This window comes from Muscardinus avellanarius (assembly GCF_963383645.1).
Source record: "Muscardinus avellanarius genome assembly, chromosome: 4".
NCBI lineage: Eukaryota > Metazoa > Chordata > Mammalia > Rodentia > Gliridae > Muscardinus > Muscardinus avellanarius.
Window position 1 is genome coordinate 114,209,526 of NC_137789.1, and position 19,495 is coordinate 114,229,020.

A 19,495-nucleotide genomic window follows, 5' to 3' on the forward strand; every position below is an offset into this window, starting at 1 on the left:
AAGAATCTCTTATTCCTTGTACCTAGGCTTTCAAAGCCTTAGTTTCCCATCTATAAAATGGGGATAATAATGAACTTCTACTCATTGATGAGAAGATTAAAATAAAACATGAAAGTGATTTAATTATCCAAATGTCAACTCTCATTGTTTTCACTTACTATACTTATCACAAAAGTGAATACGAACCCATCATAGATAGATGGCCCACCAGCTCAAAGGGAGAGAGAGAAACTCTATATCTGCATAGTTGACATTTTCATTAAGGCTTCTGTACCCCTCTGCCAGGCAACTTATTTATGTGCACTTGATTTTCAGATTTAAGATCCCTCTGTGATTCTTTATAGCTTTGTGACCTTGGGTAAGTTGCTTAACCTCTAACTTTTAGTTTTCATATTTTAAAAATTGTAATAATATGAGTTATCTCATAGACATTTTTGGTGAGGTATTGAACATAAGTGAATCTTGAATATTGATGTTTAGCATTAAAAAGCACTCGATTTCATGTACATAGATAGGCATTGCATATATTACATATATTCTTTTTTATATTACATATATTATAAACATATGACATTTATATAAGCACTCAGGTGATGAATAAAATATTTGTGTCTATTTTTCTTCAAAATTAAGGACTAATTCACTATATCCATTAACATTTACAACATGTAAAGTCCAGCTATCTCTCTGAGGAGCTTTATACCTTGTTCTGGGGATATTGATAGCTGAACAATATGTAATTCATCCATTATTTATTAGCCGTGTATAAACCAAACTCTAATATTGGTACAAAAGCACAGATTATTCTTCCTCCTGAGTCTGTATCACGTGCTACTGCTAAAACAGGGATGGGTAATAAGCACATTTATAATATACAAAGTAATGGTCCTACTAAAGACATTTTTCTAGCTTTTTGCCTTTAATCTTAATTTGAAATAACAAATGATAATTTAATTAAATATATCAATAAATAATATTACTTTGTGTTAAAGTTTACATTATCTCTCATTAGCTACTACTACTACTACCACCACTACCACTACTGGCTAATATTTAATGAGTACCTGCTGTGTACTAGATGTTATGATAAGCATTTCACATCTGAATGTTCATTCCTCTCTGGGGAGGTAATTTTTCCTTGTGTAGAGATGACAGAGACCTCACAGTGAGATTTTGGAATGCACATATTCCTGGTATCTCAGTAACAATGCAGAGAAATGATCCCTACTAACTCGTAACAAACTTAAATGTGAGCAAAAGAAAAAGTTGTTTTAAATCACTGAAGATTAAGAACTAGTTGTTACCACAGCATTGACTAGTCTAAGTTGACTAATTTAGTATGAACCTTGAAAAAACTCACTTTCCTTCAACATATCTTTCATTATAATTTTTCTATGCTATATGATTTGTCCTCTGAGACTAGACTACAATAATTTACCTCTGTGTTGAAGAGGATGATTTGAAAGCATAAATGAGGCTCCTAAACTGTGCAAGAGAGAGCATAATTTTTTTCATCAGCAATAAAAATTTATAATATACACACATATGCATGTACATACATGTACACATACACACACAGAGGTAAAATAGACAAGCAGTGTTTACAGGATATATAAATGATACATAAAGGCTATGGATCTGTTTTTTTTTTTCCAAAACACTGAGTGTTATTAGAAAATTCAACCACAAATTGCATGTGATCAAGGGCTTGGCCAAAAGCTAACTTGAGACATCTAATATTGCAAAGAGACAACTTAATGCGCTTGTTCCTTCAGGTTGTCAGTGTGACATCTGTGACCAGCTAGATTAGCTGAAAGCCACATTTCCAGACCATATTCTCACAACTCCCTGCTGGAAAACCTTCACTAAATTGAGATTCAATGTTGTAACTTTAGGCTTTATTGAGAGTCAGTTTAAGAAATGTCCATTTGCACATTTCATTCTCTTACTGACCCCTAGGTTACAATGCTGTCCACCATGTTACCAACTGTTACTCAGATAATGACCCAAGATAAAAAATTAAATCACGATAAAATATTCTCGCTCAGTAAATATCTACGCTATCCATCAACAAGCAGTAACTACTTACTAGGACAATTTATTAATTTCCAGCTTAAAATCCTCACCTAAAGTAACACATTTATCCTAAATGTCTGAATTATTTAAAGGAATTCCTTAGGAGCTGTTATTTTTAATTTTTACTTTCATTTTTATATTTTCATTTTTATATTTCATTTTTATATTTCTCAATTTATAAAACTAGCAATTTTTCAGAAGCAAGTGGGATACAAATTCTATTTGTAAGGTAAATATTCTAATAAATTATCACTATTTTTTGCTTGTCTTTTCTTTCTGAACTCCTGCAGCTGGGGACCTTGTTTACTCATCTCTGTGCTGCTGTTGCAGGGCAGGCACAATGAGAATAAATATGCATTAGCTTGGAATGGCACAGAGCCGAGGCTAGAGCCTAGACTTATTCTTCCACCCCATCACGCACTCACCATGTGACATTTGTCAAATTATGTTCATTTATTACACTTTGTTTTCCTGTCGACAAGATACCATGAGTTTACTCATAGCACTATTGAGAGGATAAAAATATATACAAAATGTGTCAATAATATAAGAATATTCACTGAATTCAGAAATTTTCTTGTCACCACTTTTCCATCTACAAAGTAACAGTAGAGAACATAATGATGCAATCATTTTCCTTGTAAGTAGGTATCTATAAAAAGAGAGAAACTTGTGCATGTGATTTTCTAAAGGATTTTTTTTTTTTTTAGGAGGAGAGGAAAGGAAGAAGCCTGGGAGAGGGGCTATAGCCAGGCCAGAACATTATTAATTTCAGCCAGAGACTGGCTTTGGCTTGATGTCATGGGGGGCTGTGAAATTGCACAGCAGAGTGGGTACCACCTAAAGACAAGGGGTACAAAGTTTTGTAACCTCCTCTCAGTCATTTATAAGCTACAGGCTGCCAGGGTATGACGGGGTGGTGGCACATTACCACTCAGACAGGTAGACTCCAGGTTGCCTCAGGACATTTATCCAGAGAAAGAGGCATTGCTGAGATGGTGGCCATCAATACCCACAGCTGCAGGGAGATGGGAGTACTGTCAGGTAAAGGAATATGCTGCCAGCATAATAAAATGAATAGAGTCCAGGGATACTGTTAGACATTTTACAATGTATAGTACAAACCCACACTGACAACAAATTATCCATCTCCCAAATGTCAACAGTGCCAAAGTTGAGAAGCCCTGGAACTGATGAAAGCCTAAAAAGCTAATATTTAATATCTATAATGAACAATTATTGATTTGCTATTAATATCACTCAGAATTTACTAGCATCACACAGCAAGTGTGGGATTGCCTCGATTTTCCTAAAATAAAAAAAACACACAAAACTTCACAGGACCTTTTATCTTGTGACTTTAGGACATCTTCATATTGTGCTACAAATACCAGTGTAGTATGGTATCACACCTCAAATGACTGCGTCTGCACCTGTGATCCACATCACCTTGCACCTTTTGTCAGATCTGCTTTCAGTTCTGCCTTTATTACTGTCTTTATGAATTTTAACATCAGCACCTTGCCGTTCTAAAATATTTAGGAATTTAGCCAGGCGTGATGGTGCGCACGCTTGTAATTCCATGCTTGGGAGGTGGAGACAAGAGGATCGCGCTGGTTCAAAGCCAGCCTCCCTGGTTTAAGAGACCCTGTTTCGAAATAAAAAATATATATAAAATAGGTCTGGGAGTGTAACCTGGAGATAGAAGGGTTTCCAGGAACCCCAGTGCCACCAAAAATTAAAAAAATATTTATTTAGGAATTTGATCATTTTTTTCTTCACTCTTGTTTCTTCAGTGCTCTCTCTCTCTCTCTCTGGCTGCCCACTAAACTGGTGAACATCAGGATGTCTGCATCTAGCTCTGCTTGTCTCCTTCAGCTGCACTTTGCCTAATGGGGAACTTGGCAATGTCCCACAGTTGTCAAATACATCTTGCTCACATCAATGGCCTCCCCTTTCACCTCTGGCTCTGAAGTTATATGGTTCAGGTTGTTTAGCACACACAAGACATAATTAATCCTCTTTCTTCTCTTAGAGTTGATGATGAGCCAGTTCTCTTGAACAGAAATAGGTTTTTCCCTTAGGTTTAACGTTCTTCCAATATATGTCTTTTTTGAATAATGCAAAACTACTTCACACACAAAAAGTAAGGCTATGGAAATAATTATAAGAAGTAAAACTAACAAGGGAGACGCTCACATCAAATTTATATTTTACTTCTGCTTCCCCTCCATTTCAGTCTTTCTTAAAGCTGGTGTTTGTGTATGCCTCATCCAGATGATTGATATTGTCTAGCTCTGCAATAGCACATAAAAGGATCTAATTTCACCAAATGGATCACTATTCTTCTTAAGAGAGATCACAGAAGTCTCAATAAAGCCACATCCAATCAATTCTAAACTTACAAACAAAATATCACAGCATTTTGATAGATATGTATCTACTTTCTCTAGATTTGCAATTAGCAGGTGACCTCTGAAACTTCTCATTCTCAATTATGCAAATTGTAGAACTACCTTTTTTTTGGTACTAAAGAATTAAACCCAGAGCTACCTACCTACAAGCTACATCCTCAGTCCTTTGTATTTTGAAACAAGGTCTCACTATGTTGCTGAGACTGGCTTTGAATTTGTGTTCTTCCTTCTCAGCCTCCCAAGTACTGGGATTATAGATATGTATCACCAAGCCCAGCTTAGAACTACCTTTTTAAAACAAATCTAAACAAAACAATACTTCCTTCTTTGTCATGGGTGATTTGCCAACTGGTACTGAGAAGAGTATTTTAGATTGAAACTGGGAAAGGAAAGGTAGAACAAAAGACAGTTAAGATCAGAAATTTTCATTCGGAAGGAACATAGATAAACAAATAAACTCAAAGAGATTAATGTCTAGACTATATAAGGCTATCCTAACTTGGGATCTAGTGTTTCTCGTTTTCTGTTAGCTTCTCATTTTGAGACTGAAATGTGTGTTCTAAATAGGAATTCTTATCCAGAATCACTAAGTCAACACCATTATCAATTAGTATTGTGTTTTAGCCAGAACATTCCACATTTTCTTTCTTTATTTCTTTTTTCCTTTATTTCTTTGTGTATGTGTGTGTGGTAGTGGGAATTAACCCAGAGTCTCTGAGCTACTTCCCCAGAACCTTTTATCTTTTGTTTTGAAACAGGGTCTCACTAGGTTGCTGAAAGTCTTGCTTATGTTGCAGAGGCTGGTCTTGAGTCTGTAATCCTGGCTCAGCCTCCCAAGTACTGAGATTACAGGTATGTGCCACCATGCCAACCTTCCACACATCTTTCAATTCCTTAGTTCTTGACAAAGGTAGTAATCATTGAGGCTGGGTACTGTAATAGTATCTCTGATCATCCTGCCACTAAGCTCACTGGGAGGTAAGAGAGGATTAATTTTAATAGCAAGAAAGTAAAGAACATGAAAAGTAGATTCTGGTTCTGACTCTGCTGACATATAACTTTGTGAACTGTAATAAGCCATTAAAAAAACCTCACCTACTTTATAGTTTGCAAAATAAATTTGATACAAATAGTTATAAATTGATTGTTCCTAACTTTCCCTCAATTCTATTAAAACTGGATGCATCATGCGATCAGGATTCTCAAGATAACCCAATTAATTATATCAGTTTATGTATATACCAAGAGGATTTTTAATCCTCCTTATTACGATGCAATGCAAAAGGCAACAATACCCTGAATGCATTTTTGTTTGTTTTTAAAATATGTTCCTTGAATTACTAAGGTCTGATTACTCCCAGATGCCTCCTATCCAGCATGAAAAACAAACCATATAAATAAACAAGAAACACTTTGATAGAGTTAAATAGAGTAGCAAAATGCCTTTGTTTTTCTCTTTCCTTTTTACTTCCTTTTTGTTCTCCTCTCCTCTTTTTTCCTCTCCCCTTCTTTATCTCTCTTGTTTTTCCTTCTCCCATTTCATACTTTGCTTCTTTCTTCTTTTATACATATGAATATTCAACTTAATTTTCAAAATATTCTAGTTTTCTCATTTTTATTCCTACAAATGCTTTCAATACATTCTGAAAGCACATTAACTAATCCCTTCCATGCCTCCGTGTAGCAAGTACATTAACCTACTAAGTTATTCTGTGTGAACTTGACTGCCTCAGTTCTGTAGTCCCCAATGGCTCTTTTGGTCAATAGCTTTATTATTGCTGTTCCCTATCATTCCTAATTGATGCACACTGGCCCTTACTTTTTCTAAAGCTGTGTTACAGTTTCTTGGCAAATTTTCAGTCTTGCTGATCTTTCCCCTCAACTGATTAGTTTCATATATTTGTCTATTTTTTAAAATTGTGGCCTTTGTATACCTACTTCATGGTAAGAGAGTGCAATTAAACACATTAAAGGAAATCCACAAAAGCCAGTGATTATATGATTAATAAATTTAAGGAGTATAAAATTTTGCTGACTTAAAAGTATGACACTTGGAAAATGGATAATTTTAAGAACTAAAGGCATTTGATATTTATTTTTTTCTCCTGGATTTCCTCTTTTCTTTATGTAAGCTAGAATATGCCCACATTTATTTCTTTATGACAAGCTCCCTTTCAACAATGTGTCATAATTCCTCTGCTGGGTGCTGTGGGTAAGAAGCTAGATGAAACAATGGTGACGATCTGATGTTAACCACATCCCTTGCAGTTAGGTATACTTGTATGGCTATGTTTTGGCCAATAATATGTCAGAGAAAGCCTTTGGAATATACTTTCTGGAAGACCCTTTAAAGTAATGTATTCATATGCCTTTATCTTCATTCCCATTGTCCAGAATATGAAGGCCCTAGCTATATGGGAAAAAAATTCAACTTTTTCACCCTGATGATTATGGCAGCCAGAACCTAAGGGTAATGAAGCAGAAAGATAAAGTTACCTGATTCCTTGATGATTTCTTGTAGCTGTTGTAACAATCCTGGCTTTCCCATTTGCCAAAACACTTTATGAAAAGAATAAACTCTCATTTTGTTTAAACTGCCAAACTACATCTCTGTCTTGAGAAAGTTATATTAGAATTACTTTTTGAAGAAAATATTTTTATGGATCTCTCTCTTCACTATTTTTTAAAAAATTATATATCGTTCATGTTCACTGGGTGTTCCTATCAATTTCTCTTCCATTCCTTTTTCCTAAGGTCTAGAACCATAAACCCAACTTTTCCTGGACGTTTCTCCATGAATCCTTTAGTCACCTTATAATAAAATTTGAATGTAGTTCCTCACACCTCCTAGTCTTATCTTCATTCAAGTTGTAGTTTTTAAAGATGCCTCTGTTGACTAAGCTATCAAATACTAACCCCTTAGGGTTAAGTCTTAATTATTCCTTTGTCTTCACTCTTAACATCCAAGAGAAAACTGGTTCTCAAACTCTGACCGCACAGTGTTTTCTTATGTGGATAGATATCTTTCCACACATAGCTTATCAAGAGAAGAGTGCCTGATTACAGGTTCTCACTGTTTTCCTCTCTAACATTTTTTTTTAATTATTGGTGCATTGTGATCATTTTGTTGATGTTCAGGGTAATAGAGGTATACATGTGCATGGTAGTCACTGAGCCCTTCCCAGTTCAGTCTATTTCTTCCACCTCTCTTTCTTTTCATGCTTATATAAGTGATTGGCTTTGATAAATTTATGTTCATCATATCTATTGATGTGTTTTCTTCTTCAAATCTTCCTCCTTCTTCCCATCTCCCTCAAGTCCCCTTCTTCACTCTACTAAGGTTTCCTCTACTTTGTCTGGAGTTCCTACCCTTTCTCAATTTTTTCTAGCTTCCATATATAAGGAAGAACATCTTACTTTTTACTTTTTATGACTGGTGAGTCTCATTTGGCATAATATTATCCAGTTCCATCCATTTCCCTGCAAATGACATAATTTTGTTCTTCTTTATGGCGGAGGAGAATTCTTTTGAGTATATATCCCATAGTTTTTAAGTCATTTATCTGTTGATGAACATCTTGGCTTGTTCCATACTTTGGCAATTGTGAATTGTGAAGCTATAAACATAGATACACATGCATTAGGATAGTTTGGTTTCAATTGTTTTTAGTAGCTATGTAGGAGTGGTATAGCTGTGTCATGTGGTAGGTTCATTCCCATTCTTCTGAGGATCCTCCATACTGTTTTCCAAAGTGGTTGCACTCATTTGCAATCCCACCAACAATGAACCAGAGTTTCTATTTCTCCACATCCTTGACAGCATTTGTTATTGTTTCTGTTTTTAATGATTGGTATTCTAATCGGGACTATGTGAAATCTCAGGGTAGCTTTGATTTGAAATAATTTTTTAAAAATCATCTTCTCTTTTTTATCTCTATTATTCTATATGCTTTGAATTTTTTGCTGCCTTCTATCATAAGTACACCTTAGTTTCTTTTTTTTCTTTTTTTTTTTTGTGGTACTGGGGTTCCTGGAAGCCCTTCTATGGGCTACACTCCCAGACCTATTTTCTTGTTATTTTTTGAAACAGGGTCTCTTAAGCCAGCAAGGCTGGCTTCGAACCAGTGTGATCCTCCTGTCTCTGCCTCCCAAGCACAGGGATTACAAGCGTGCGCCACCATGCCAGGCAGTACACATGATGGGAATTAATTATTCCTGTCCCTGTTGAGGTATGTGCACTTGTACAATCCACTTGTATACATCTATACTCATATATACATTGTTCTGGAATCACTTTTGTATACATAGGTACATTTTATGTTTTTAAGGTTTGTATGTACTTTATCTTGTAAACAAGTCACCATATAGCCATCTTTGTGCCCTTCAGATGTGCCGCAATGCTGGATACAGAGAAGGTACTTGAGCCACAGCAGCAGATTTTAACTAATTTTGGTTACTTTACAGGTAAAAACATAAGACTCAAGAGTAAGTACTTAGAGTATAGATGTAAGATTGACTGAGAAAAAAATTAAATGGTATACTATGCAAACAGCTTTAAAATTCTTTCACATTCTCAATTCTTCTTTATCCTCAACTCTAGCACTCTGACCAAAATATACTCTGCTTTTTCATTTCAGAAATGCATTCCATTCATACTGATTTTTTCTAATCAAATGTTTATCTTAATGCATTGTTTTATGAACCTGATCTTGAAATGTAAATTTTATTTAGTGAACATTGAATAGTCTATAGTTTTGAATACCAAATTTCTATAATTTTAATGAATTTTCCTACTTTCGAATCATGCTTTTCTTCAAGACACTGCATAGAAAAATAACTTAGATTAGGTCTTTTTAATTTAAGGAATAAAAAAAAAGAAAAGGATTTCTGAGAGATTTAAGCAAATGTGCTTTGGCGCACATTAACGGAATGTATTTTAAAAGCTTCCGAGGATCTACCTGCAAGCAGATGACAGTAAGCAATGTGAAAGGGGCATGCTCTCTTTTGCAGATTTAGGAAAATTGTGGGCAAAATGATGACAAATAGTTTTGGATTTAAAATGCTATTTCTTCCTTTATAAAATGACTCAGCTTTTAAATCATATATCATGGATTCTAAATGGCTCCTGCCTAATCTATCTGTAAGATATGTAAAGTTCATGAATTTGAATCCATACCAAGTGGGAAGGAATATAAACTCAGTTTATATATCTGAAGGAAATTATATTTTGGAGGGACAATTTTTTAACAATTATGTAGAGGTTGGACATAAAATTCTTTTGAAAGCAACACAAGAAAGTAGTATATATTTGGAAAATAAAATATAAATTTAGATCTTATGAAGTATATTGTATATGGGAAATTGAGAAAAATTAACAGGATACAGACATTTTTTTTTTTTTTGAAACAGGGTCTCCTAAGCCAGCGCAGCTGGCTTCGAACCTGTGAGCTCCACCTGTCTCATGTCGGGCAGGATATACTTTTATCTACAAATAAATATGTATTTTAACTTATTTAGAGATGTATAATGTTAAATGAGAAAATAAAGGCTGATATCTAATAATCCAAAATATAGGATATATATGTACATGAATATATATTGTTATTGACTAGTGATAATTTGACACACACACACACACACACACACACACACACACACACACACACACACACATATATATATATTTATGTGTGTGTGATATATGTGTGTGTGTGTGTGTGTGTGTGTGTGTGTGTGTGTGTGTGTGGTACTGGGGTTCCTGGAAGCCCTTCTACCTCCGGGCTATACTCCAAGACCTATTTTTATATTTTTATTTGGAAATAGGTGTTCTTAAGCCAAAAAAAGGCTGGCTTCGAACCTGCGCGATCCTCCTGTCTCTGCCTCCCAAGCGCGGGGATTACAAGCGTGCGCCACCACGCCCGGCGACTTATATATTTTTTATTTTTAGATAATGATAAAGTGGTACACATGTCAGAAAAACCATACTTTAAATTTTAATCTTTTCAGCTGGGCATGGTGGCGCATGTTTTAATTCCCATGCTTGGGAGGCGGAGACAGGAGGATCACGCAGGTTCGAAGCCAGCCTTTTTTTGGCTTAAGAACACCTATTTCCAAATAAAAATATAAAAATAGGTCTGGGAGTGTAGCCCGGAGCTAGAAGGGTTTCTAGGAATCCCACTACCACCAAAAAATATATTTTTTTATCTTTTCATGAGATAAAAATATATAGTACCATAATGCTGCCAAGGCTACCAATAAGCCACAAGATCACAAAAGTAAATAACAACTCATACATTAAAATGTACTGTGCTTCCAGTGTTAGTTCTTTAAGATGCGGGCATTTAATAAGTTACATGAGATATTAAACATATTATTATAAAATAAACTTTGTGTTCTGTTATTTTACTTAACTATAGACTAAAATGAGTATTCTGACCATGTTTAAGTAAGAATAGGATAAGCTATGATGTTCAGTAGGCTAGATATATTGAACCTATTTTTTAAATTTTTATTGGTACATTGTAGTCATACATCTTAATAGAGTATTTAATAGAGTACAAGATGTGCATACATGCACATATCACTCCTTTAGCCCTTCCCATTTCTCACCCCATTCCCTCCCCCTTTTTCCTAGTCATGTTTGGCTTAATGATTCACTTTGCTATTTTTGTTAATTGTACATCATGAACATTAGAGAATTTTCCTCATCCCTTCTCCCATAACCTCAGTTAGGTCGCCTTATTTGCCCATCAATAATATCTCCTTCTTCGTTTAGAGTTCCTCCTATGACCCATTTTCTCCCTAGCTTTGGATATTAGAGTCAGCATCCAATTTCTTATTTTTGTGACTAATATCACTTAGCATAATGTTCTCCAGTTCCATCCATTTTTCTGTAAATAATGTAATTGTGTTTTCCTTCATGACTAAATTTCCATTGTGTACATATCCCATAGTTTTGTAATGCATTAATCGTTTGACTCATGATGTTTTCAGTGTTCAATAATTTGATCCATATATTATTCCATCATAAATGAAGGAGAATCTGCATATACACATCTATACATTAGATGTATGTATACATGTATAGATATGCATATGTATATGTCCACACATATAATTTGGTTTAGATGGCTTGTGACTACTTAAAATTCATTTTATTTTAAAATGTCTAGTATAATACAGGTCATATTTTTACGTTTATTCCTGTAAAATTTTTATATCAAAATAATTAAGCATTATTTTTCTCTGATATTTACTGTAATGAAAAGCTAAAAACAATTCTACTACATAATTTTCAAATTATTCACTTTTGACTTGTGCTCATCAGACTCAAGATTGTCTACCTGAGGGAACTCATAGGCCTTGAAGTTAAACCCCAGCTTTGCCATTTGCTATTATGACGATGGGGAAGCTATTTAACCCTTCTTGAATTTTATTATTTTATTAGTAGAGAAAATAACGTACACAGATAAATAATATATCTGGCATGTTATTGCAAGAGACAATACAAATTTGTTTCCTCATCGCTACCATTAGTCATTATCCTTCGCTTTTATTTTTGCAACTTCATTCTTTTATTGGAAAATTAAAGGTAACATTACGTAGAACAGAGACTTCAATGGAGTGATGGGGGGAACTCAGGGAGGGAGATGGACAGAAATAATTTAGAATGTAACAAGCCAGACGTGGTGGCGCACGCTTGTAATCCCAGCATTTGGGAGGCTGAGACTAGAGGATCGCAGTTTGCGGACAGTTTCAGCTAATTAGTGAGGCTCTTCGCAACTTAGTGAGACCCTGTTTCAAAATAAAGAATAAAAAATAGGGCAGGTGGTGTAGCTCAGAGGTCAAATGCCTCTGGGTTTCATCTCCAGAATGCAAAATAAATAAATAAATAAATAAAAGAATGTAACAGTTGAAATAATGTTACATACATATATAAAATTAAGAATTCCAATTTCAAAGACATGTAGGAAGATGGGGAGAAAGGGGGCTCTGAGATCCAGAGGTAAGTATTCCAAGAGTGTGTATTTGTATCTTCCTATTATTTTATAATTCAGTATGGTATATAATTAAAATATACTAAATAAAAGTGAAAAATCATTTATTGAAAGAAAATTCATGCTGAGATATAGAGGGCTTAGATGCCACAAAATTATAACTACATTGGTTTAATTTTTTAAAAATTGTTCTCAAGAATTTAAGTTCACAGTGTTTCACTTTAACATATTTATAATTTTTCTCTATGTCCTTTCCAAAGGCATTGCTAACTGGATCTAAAGGAGATAACAAATATTATTTTATTACCATAACCTCTCTATATAAATAATATAGTGTTATTAAAAGATGAGTAGAAACATTAGACATTATTTCTACCATGATAGTTTTTAAACAGCTTGAAACTCAAGACCATCAAAGAATATGTACAAGTACCTCTAAAACTATATATTTTATCATACTTCACTGCAAAAGATAGATGTGGAAATATTTTTTAAACTTCAAGATCTGAATTTCTATATTAAAAAAATAAAAATGAAAAATGAATATCAATAGAAACCTTTTATCAATTTGCACCCCACATCGATTTCAGAAACATTACTGGATTTAATTTGAAGTTCCAATTGTAAACTTTCTGCAATTTAACAACTGTGTTATTAAACCTGACTTATTCTTTAATCTTTTATGTAAATAAAACTAAGTTGTATCTACATGTCTTTATTTAAGAGATGTGGTAAGATTTCTTGCCAGTATAATTACATATGCTTTAATACAAACTCTGATTTGGCTTGCTTGCCCTAAGGTAAATTTATGTAGAAAGTAGGATTGCATGAAACTGAAGAACAGCAAAGGAAGCTATCAACAACCTCAATCGAGAGCAAACAGAATGGGAGAAGATTTTTACCACCTACTCCTCTAATAGAGGACTAATATCTAGAATATACAGAGAACTTAAGAAACTCAACACTAAAAAAAACAAATAATCCAATCAAAATATGGGCAAGTGAACTCAATAGACACTTCACAAAAGAAGAAATTCAAATGGCCAATAAATGCATGAAAAAATGCTCAACATCACTGGCAATCAGAGAGATGCAAATCAAAACTACCCTGAGATTTCACCTAACTCCAACTAGAATGGCAATCATTCAAAACACAAATAACAACAAATACAGGCGAGGATGTGGAGAAGTGGGAACTCTAAAACATTGTTGGTGGGATTGCAAATTAATGCAACCACTTTGGGAAATAGTATGGAGAATCCTCAGAAGAATGGGAACAAATTTATCATTCAATCCAGCAATACCACTTCTGGGTATCTACCCAAAAGAAAGAAAACCAAACTACCAAACTAATGCATGTGTATCTATGTTCATAGCTGCACAATTCACCATAGCTAAACTATGGAACCAGCCAAGATGTCCATCAACAGATGAATGGATTACAAAACTCTGGGATATGTAAATAATGGAATTTTAATCAGCCATAAAAAAACACAATTGCAGCATTTACAGGGAAATGGATGGAACTGGAGGGCATTATATTAAGTGAGATTAGTCAATCACAAAAAATAAGAAATCGGATGCTTTCCCTAATATGTGAAAGTAAAGGAGGAACTCAAGATGAAAAAGGAAATCCTATAAAGGAGCAAATAAGACAACCTAACTGTGGGGATGGGAGGGGGCGGGGAGAAGGAATCTCTCTAAAGCACATGATTTTCTTATTCATATTGTAGCCAAGCATAGGAGGGAGGGATGGGGAGGAAGTGGGTGGAGACTGGGTAGGTGCTGACTGGGTGATGTGTGCATGTATGTCTACACAAGATTTTAACCCCATTATGATGTATGAGTACAATACACCAATAAAAAATTTTAAAACTTATGTAGGAAACTTGGTGGTATGAGTAGAGGTGTAGCTGCTCTGTCTTAAATGCCTTCCACCTGTAACCATGTAAGAGCCAGGCCGTACTCACAGCTGACATGATGAGCTCTCCTCCCAGGTTCTGGATCTCGGCTTTTACTTGACTGCAGATTTTCAGTTGGTGGGAGTAGAATTTAATTTGTTCCAAATAGGCCAGTAGGTCCTGTTTGCAGGATGGATCTGGACACTAAATATACATCAAAGACAAAAATGGAAATAGTGAAACAAATAAGAGGTGAATCAAAATGAGTAAATATTTGCATTATCAATACTTATAAGGTAGAAACTTTTTATTTTATTGTATTCCATTTCTAAGATTACACCTATGTATATTTGGATATCCTTCCACCATTAGAATATTATTCAACCCAATTACTTCACTATAGGCAAAGTAAATATTAAAGGAATTTTCAGACATGAGAGCATAGATAAAGTAAGCTACTTTTTATTTCTAATATAATTAGAAGCTTTTAGAGTATATTTTAGATAAGTATTTTTAAGCAGGACAATAACAAAAATCTTATTATGTTGTTAATGTGCTTTTATTTGAACATTATAGTCTCACCATAATAATATAAATTATGTTAAAAATTACATAGCATGCACACAGCACATGGTAACCTGTTTCTCCCTCCTTCAAAATACAGAATACCAAGATTGACCTTGGTATATTCACATGTAAACACAAAGTTGATGGTAATATTTTCATTGATTAACCTCAGTCTTCCTCTTCCCATACCCTTATATTTCCTCCCTGGCTCCACTAAGGTTTCTTATTCATTATCTGGAGTCCCTCTTATATCCCATTTACTCCCTATCCTGCATATATTAAAAACACATATTACCCTTCACTTTCTGTGCTTGGCTAATCTCACTTAACATAATGTTCCCTAGGTCCTTTCATCATCTTGCAAATGACATAATTTTGTTCTTCTTTATTGCTGAGTAGAATTCCATTGTGTACATTTCCCATATTTTGTAATCAATTCATCTGTTGATGGACACCTGGGTTGGTTTCATAATTTGGTGATAATGAATTGTGCTGCTATGAACATGGGTATGCATAGATTACTATATTTCTCTGCTTTTAACCTCTTCAGAAAGATACCCAGTAGTAGATAATTCTAAAGAAATATTTAAAGTGCAATGATTCCCTTACCTAGGGTTACTGTTAGAATACTCTTTGAGATGCACAGTTCCTTATTGTCTGTCCTGTGTTATTGATTCAGAAAAAATAAACTAAAACAAAACATATGCTTTTTTACTTTCAGTATTGTGTTCTTAGATTGTAACAGACAAAAGGAATTATTTTTTACCTTAGATAACAGCTATGATATAACCAGAGCCAAAAAGTAGTACACATTTTAGAGATGTATTAAATTTATTTACCAAAATCAACCTTCTCTATGGTGTTATCCTCTATGAGGAACCCATAGAAGTTTGGGGCTTCATTATAACATGCTAAATATCTTAGGTTAGCATTTAGTCTTTGTGCTCTTTCCCCTGAGTAATGATTACACATTAAAAATACTCTTCTTTAACTAAATGCTACTTTTAATAACTTTCCTAAGAATATAAAAAGTAGATGCTGATTTATATGCAAAAATATTCATTGCCATACCACTTATAATAGCAAAACTTGGAAATAACCCAAGTGTCCTAAAATAATGGAAATACTAAATATATATGCATATCATATAATGTGACATTATATAGTCTCAAGAAAATAATCTTATCTAAGGATGTGGAAAGTTTTCTTGAAAAGTTAATAAAATCAGTATTTCAAATTTCATATACTATTTTATTCAAATTGTATAAAAATATGTGGGTTTAAAACACACTGAAAAGGAATATATAAAATGATCAGCAAATATAGGATCAATAGTTTTAATTTACATTATGTATTTTATATACATTTACATAAATAGATATTATTTATATAATTTATAACATTATGAAAGGCTTTAATTCTATTCTAAACTATAAATTAATGCTAAGATGAAATACCAGAAAATGTTTCATACATTTCTCTATTTATCCAGTCCATTTATCTCTCTGTATCTACAGAAATTCCAAAATTCAAGGTTGCTCAATTACCTTACACAAAATGGCAGAGTATTTTATAAAACCTATGCATATTCTTCCTGTATACTTAAAATTATCTCTAGGTTATTTATAGTACTGAATACAATGTAAATGTTATATAAATAACTGGTATAGTCTATTGGTTAGGAAATAATGATAAAATGCTTTATACATTGTTCAGTACAAACAAGCATTGTAGGACTCACTATGTAGTACACAATCTACAGTTGGTGGAATTTGTGAATCTGGAACTTGTCTATCCAGGAGGTCAGCTTTAATTAATAAATAATCTGAAGTATTGGAAAATTCCTGAGAAATTTATCTTTTATATTATTAAATAACCTAGTCTGCGAAGCTCCAGATTGTGTATACAAGAAGAAAGCATGCAAAGTTTGAATCAAATTTAATAACCACTTCGGAAAACAGTATGGGAGATCCTCAGAAAAATGGCAATTAATCTACCATATGATCCAGCAATACCACTTCTGGGTATCTACCCAAAAGAATGAAAACCAAATTATCAAACTATTGCATGCCTATCTATGTTTATAGACACACAATTTACAATTGCCAAACTATGAAACCAACCAAGATATCCATCAACAGATGAATGGATTACAAAACTATGAGATATGCATACAATGAAATTTTACTCAGCCATAAAGAAGAACAAAATTAGGTAATTTATAGGAAAATGAATGGAACTAAAAAACATTATGCTAAGTGAGATTAGTCAGTCACAAAATATAAAAAATCATATGCTCTCTCTAATATGCAGAAGCTAGGGAGAAAAACCGGTCATGTGGGAAATTCTAGATGAAAGAGGAGAAACCATAGATGAACAAATAAGGTGACCTAACTGAGGGGGATAGGAGGGGAAATAGAGAAATTCCCTAATGTACATGATGTACATTAACAAACGTATCAAAGTCAAACAGTAAGCTAAACATGAAGAGAAGGAAGGGGAAGAGAATGGGGCGGGAACTGGGGAAGGACTAAATGAGTGATGTGTACATGTATGCCTCTACCATCTCGTACTTCATTAACATAAATGACTACGATGTACCAATAAAAAATTTAAAAAATAATAAAGAAAACAAACAGACATATGAGATTAAGTCTCACATAACTCCAATGCAATAATACTGGGATACTTCAACACTTCTCTCACACTACTAGACAGACCTTTTAGACAAAAGATCAGCAAAGATGCCCATAACTAAAGAACATCATAAACCAAATGGACCTATTAGACATATACAGAATGTTACATCCATCTTCAGCTGAATACACGTTCTTTTCAGCTGCTTATGGAAGCTTCTCCAAAATAGTCCATATCCTGGAACACAAAGAAAACACTATCAAATTCACAAATGTAACATAATTACCTGCATCTTTTCAGATCATAATAGAATAATATTTGAAAGCAATAATAAGACACAGAGAAATTAAATAAATACATGGAGACTGAATACCACACAGCTGAATGAGAAATGGATCATAAAAGAAATATGGAGAGAAATAAAAAAGTTCTTAGAATCAAAAGACACAACATATCAAAATATCTAGGACACTTTGAAGGCACTATTAAGATAAAAATTTATAGCACTCAATGCTCACATAAAAATAGAAAATCACCAAATAAACAACCTAATGATGTACCACAAAGCCCTATAAAATCAAAAAGTCTCATCCCAAGGCCAGAAGACAGGCAGTCATTAAAATCAGAGCAGAAATCAATGAAGTAGAGAACAACAACAACAACAAAACAAAAATCAACCAAACCAAAATCTGGTTTCTTAAAAAAAATTAACAACATAGACAAAGCATTATCCAACCTAACCAAAAGAAGAGAGAGAATCAATCCAAATGAATAAAACACAAGTTGAAAAAGGTGATATTACCAAAAACAGTACAGAAATCCCAGGGATCCTTAGAAACTATTTTGAAAAACTATACTCCAATGAAATGAAAAACCTAGAAGAAACTGACAAATTTCTAGATGTTTACAACCTTTCTAAATTGAATTAAGATGATAGAGAAAATTTTAACTGGCCAAAAATGCCCATCAAAGAAATTGAAACAGCAATAAAGAGCTTATCATCCAAGCAAAGCCCAGGTCCAGATGAATTCTCAGCCTAATTTTATAAAACCGTTATAGAACATCCAGTCTCAATATTTCTCAAACCATTTCATGAAATAGAAAGAGACTGGATTTTCCCAAAAGCATTCTATGAAGCCAGTATCACATTAAACCAAATCTGAGTAAAGAAAGATAAAGAAAATTACAAACCAACATCACTGACAAACAGATGCAGAACTTCTAAACATAGTAAAACAACACACATTCAAAACCACATAAAAATTATATACTACAACCAAGTCAGTTTCATCCCAGAGATGCAAGGCTGGCTAAGCATATAAAAATTACAAATATATCAAAGTCAATCATTAAGCCACACATGAGAAGGAAGGAGGGGGAAGAAAATGGGGTGGGATTTGGGGAAGGGCTAAATAAGTGATGTGTGCATATAGGCTTCTACCATCTTGTACTCCATTAAGATGTATGACTACAATGCACCAATAAATTTTTTCAATGTACAAAAATGTATGTAATTCACCACATAAACAGAACTAAAAACAAAAAATTCACATGATGAATTTAATAGATGCTGAAAAAGCATTCATCAAAATCTAACACCCATTCAGGTTAAAAATAAGACTACAGAGAATAGAAGGAACTTATTTCAGCATTATAAAAACAATATGTAATAAATCCATAGACAATATAACACTGAATGAGAAAAAAACTATGAGAATTTGTCTTAACAAGACAAGGATGCCCACTCTTTCCAATCCTTTTCAATATAGTACTCAGGACATTAGACAGAACAATAAGTCAAGAGAAGGAAAACAACATAAATTTCCCCAAAAAAGCTCTTCCTCATCAGTAACTCATGCAGCCCCAATTTTATTATTTTTAGAACCATATCTTCTAAAGATGC

The 19,495-nt window shown here is 33.7% G+C and overlaps 1 protein-coding gene across 2 annotated transcripts in view; it reads right to left on the reverse strand.

Moving 5' to 3' along the window:
* CTNNA3 (catenin alpha 3) overlaps window positions 1-19,495 on the reverse strand; it is a gene marked incomplete at both ends in the record, with an annotated part of 1,656,346 nt that overhangs the window by 31,050 nt on the left and 1,605,801 nt on the right. For both annotated transcript variants that reach the window (XM_080694112.1, XM_080694111.1), the window contains one exon: window positions 14,458-14,592. In XM_080694112.1, coding sequence (XP_080550238.1) covers window positions 14,458-14,592 — 135 coding nt within the window. The remainder of the gene's footprint in view (window positions 1-14,457; window positions 14,593-19,495) is intronic.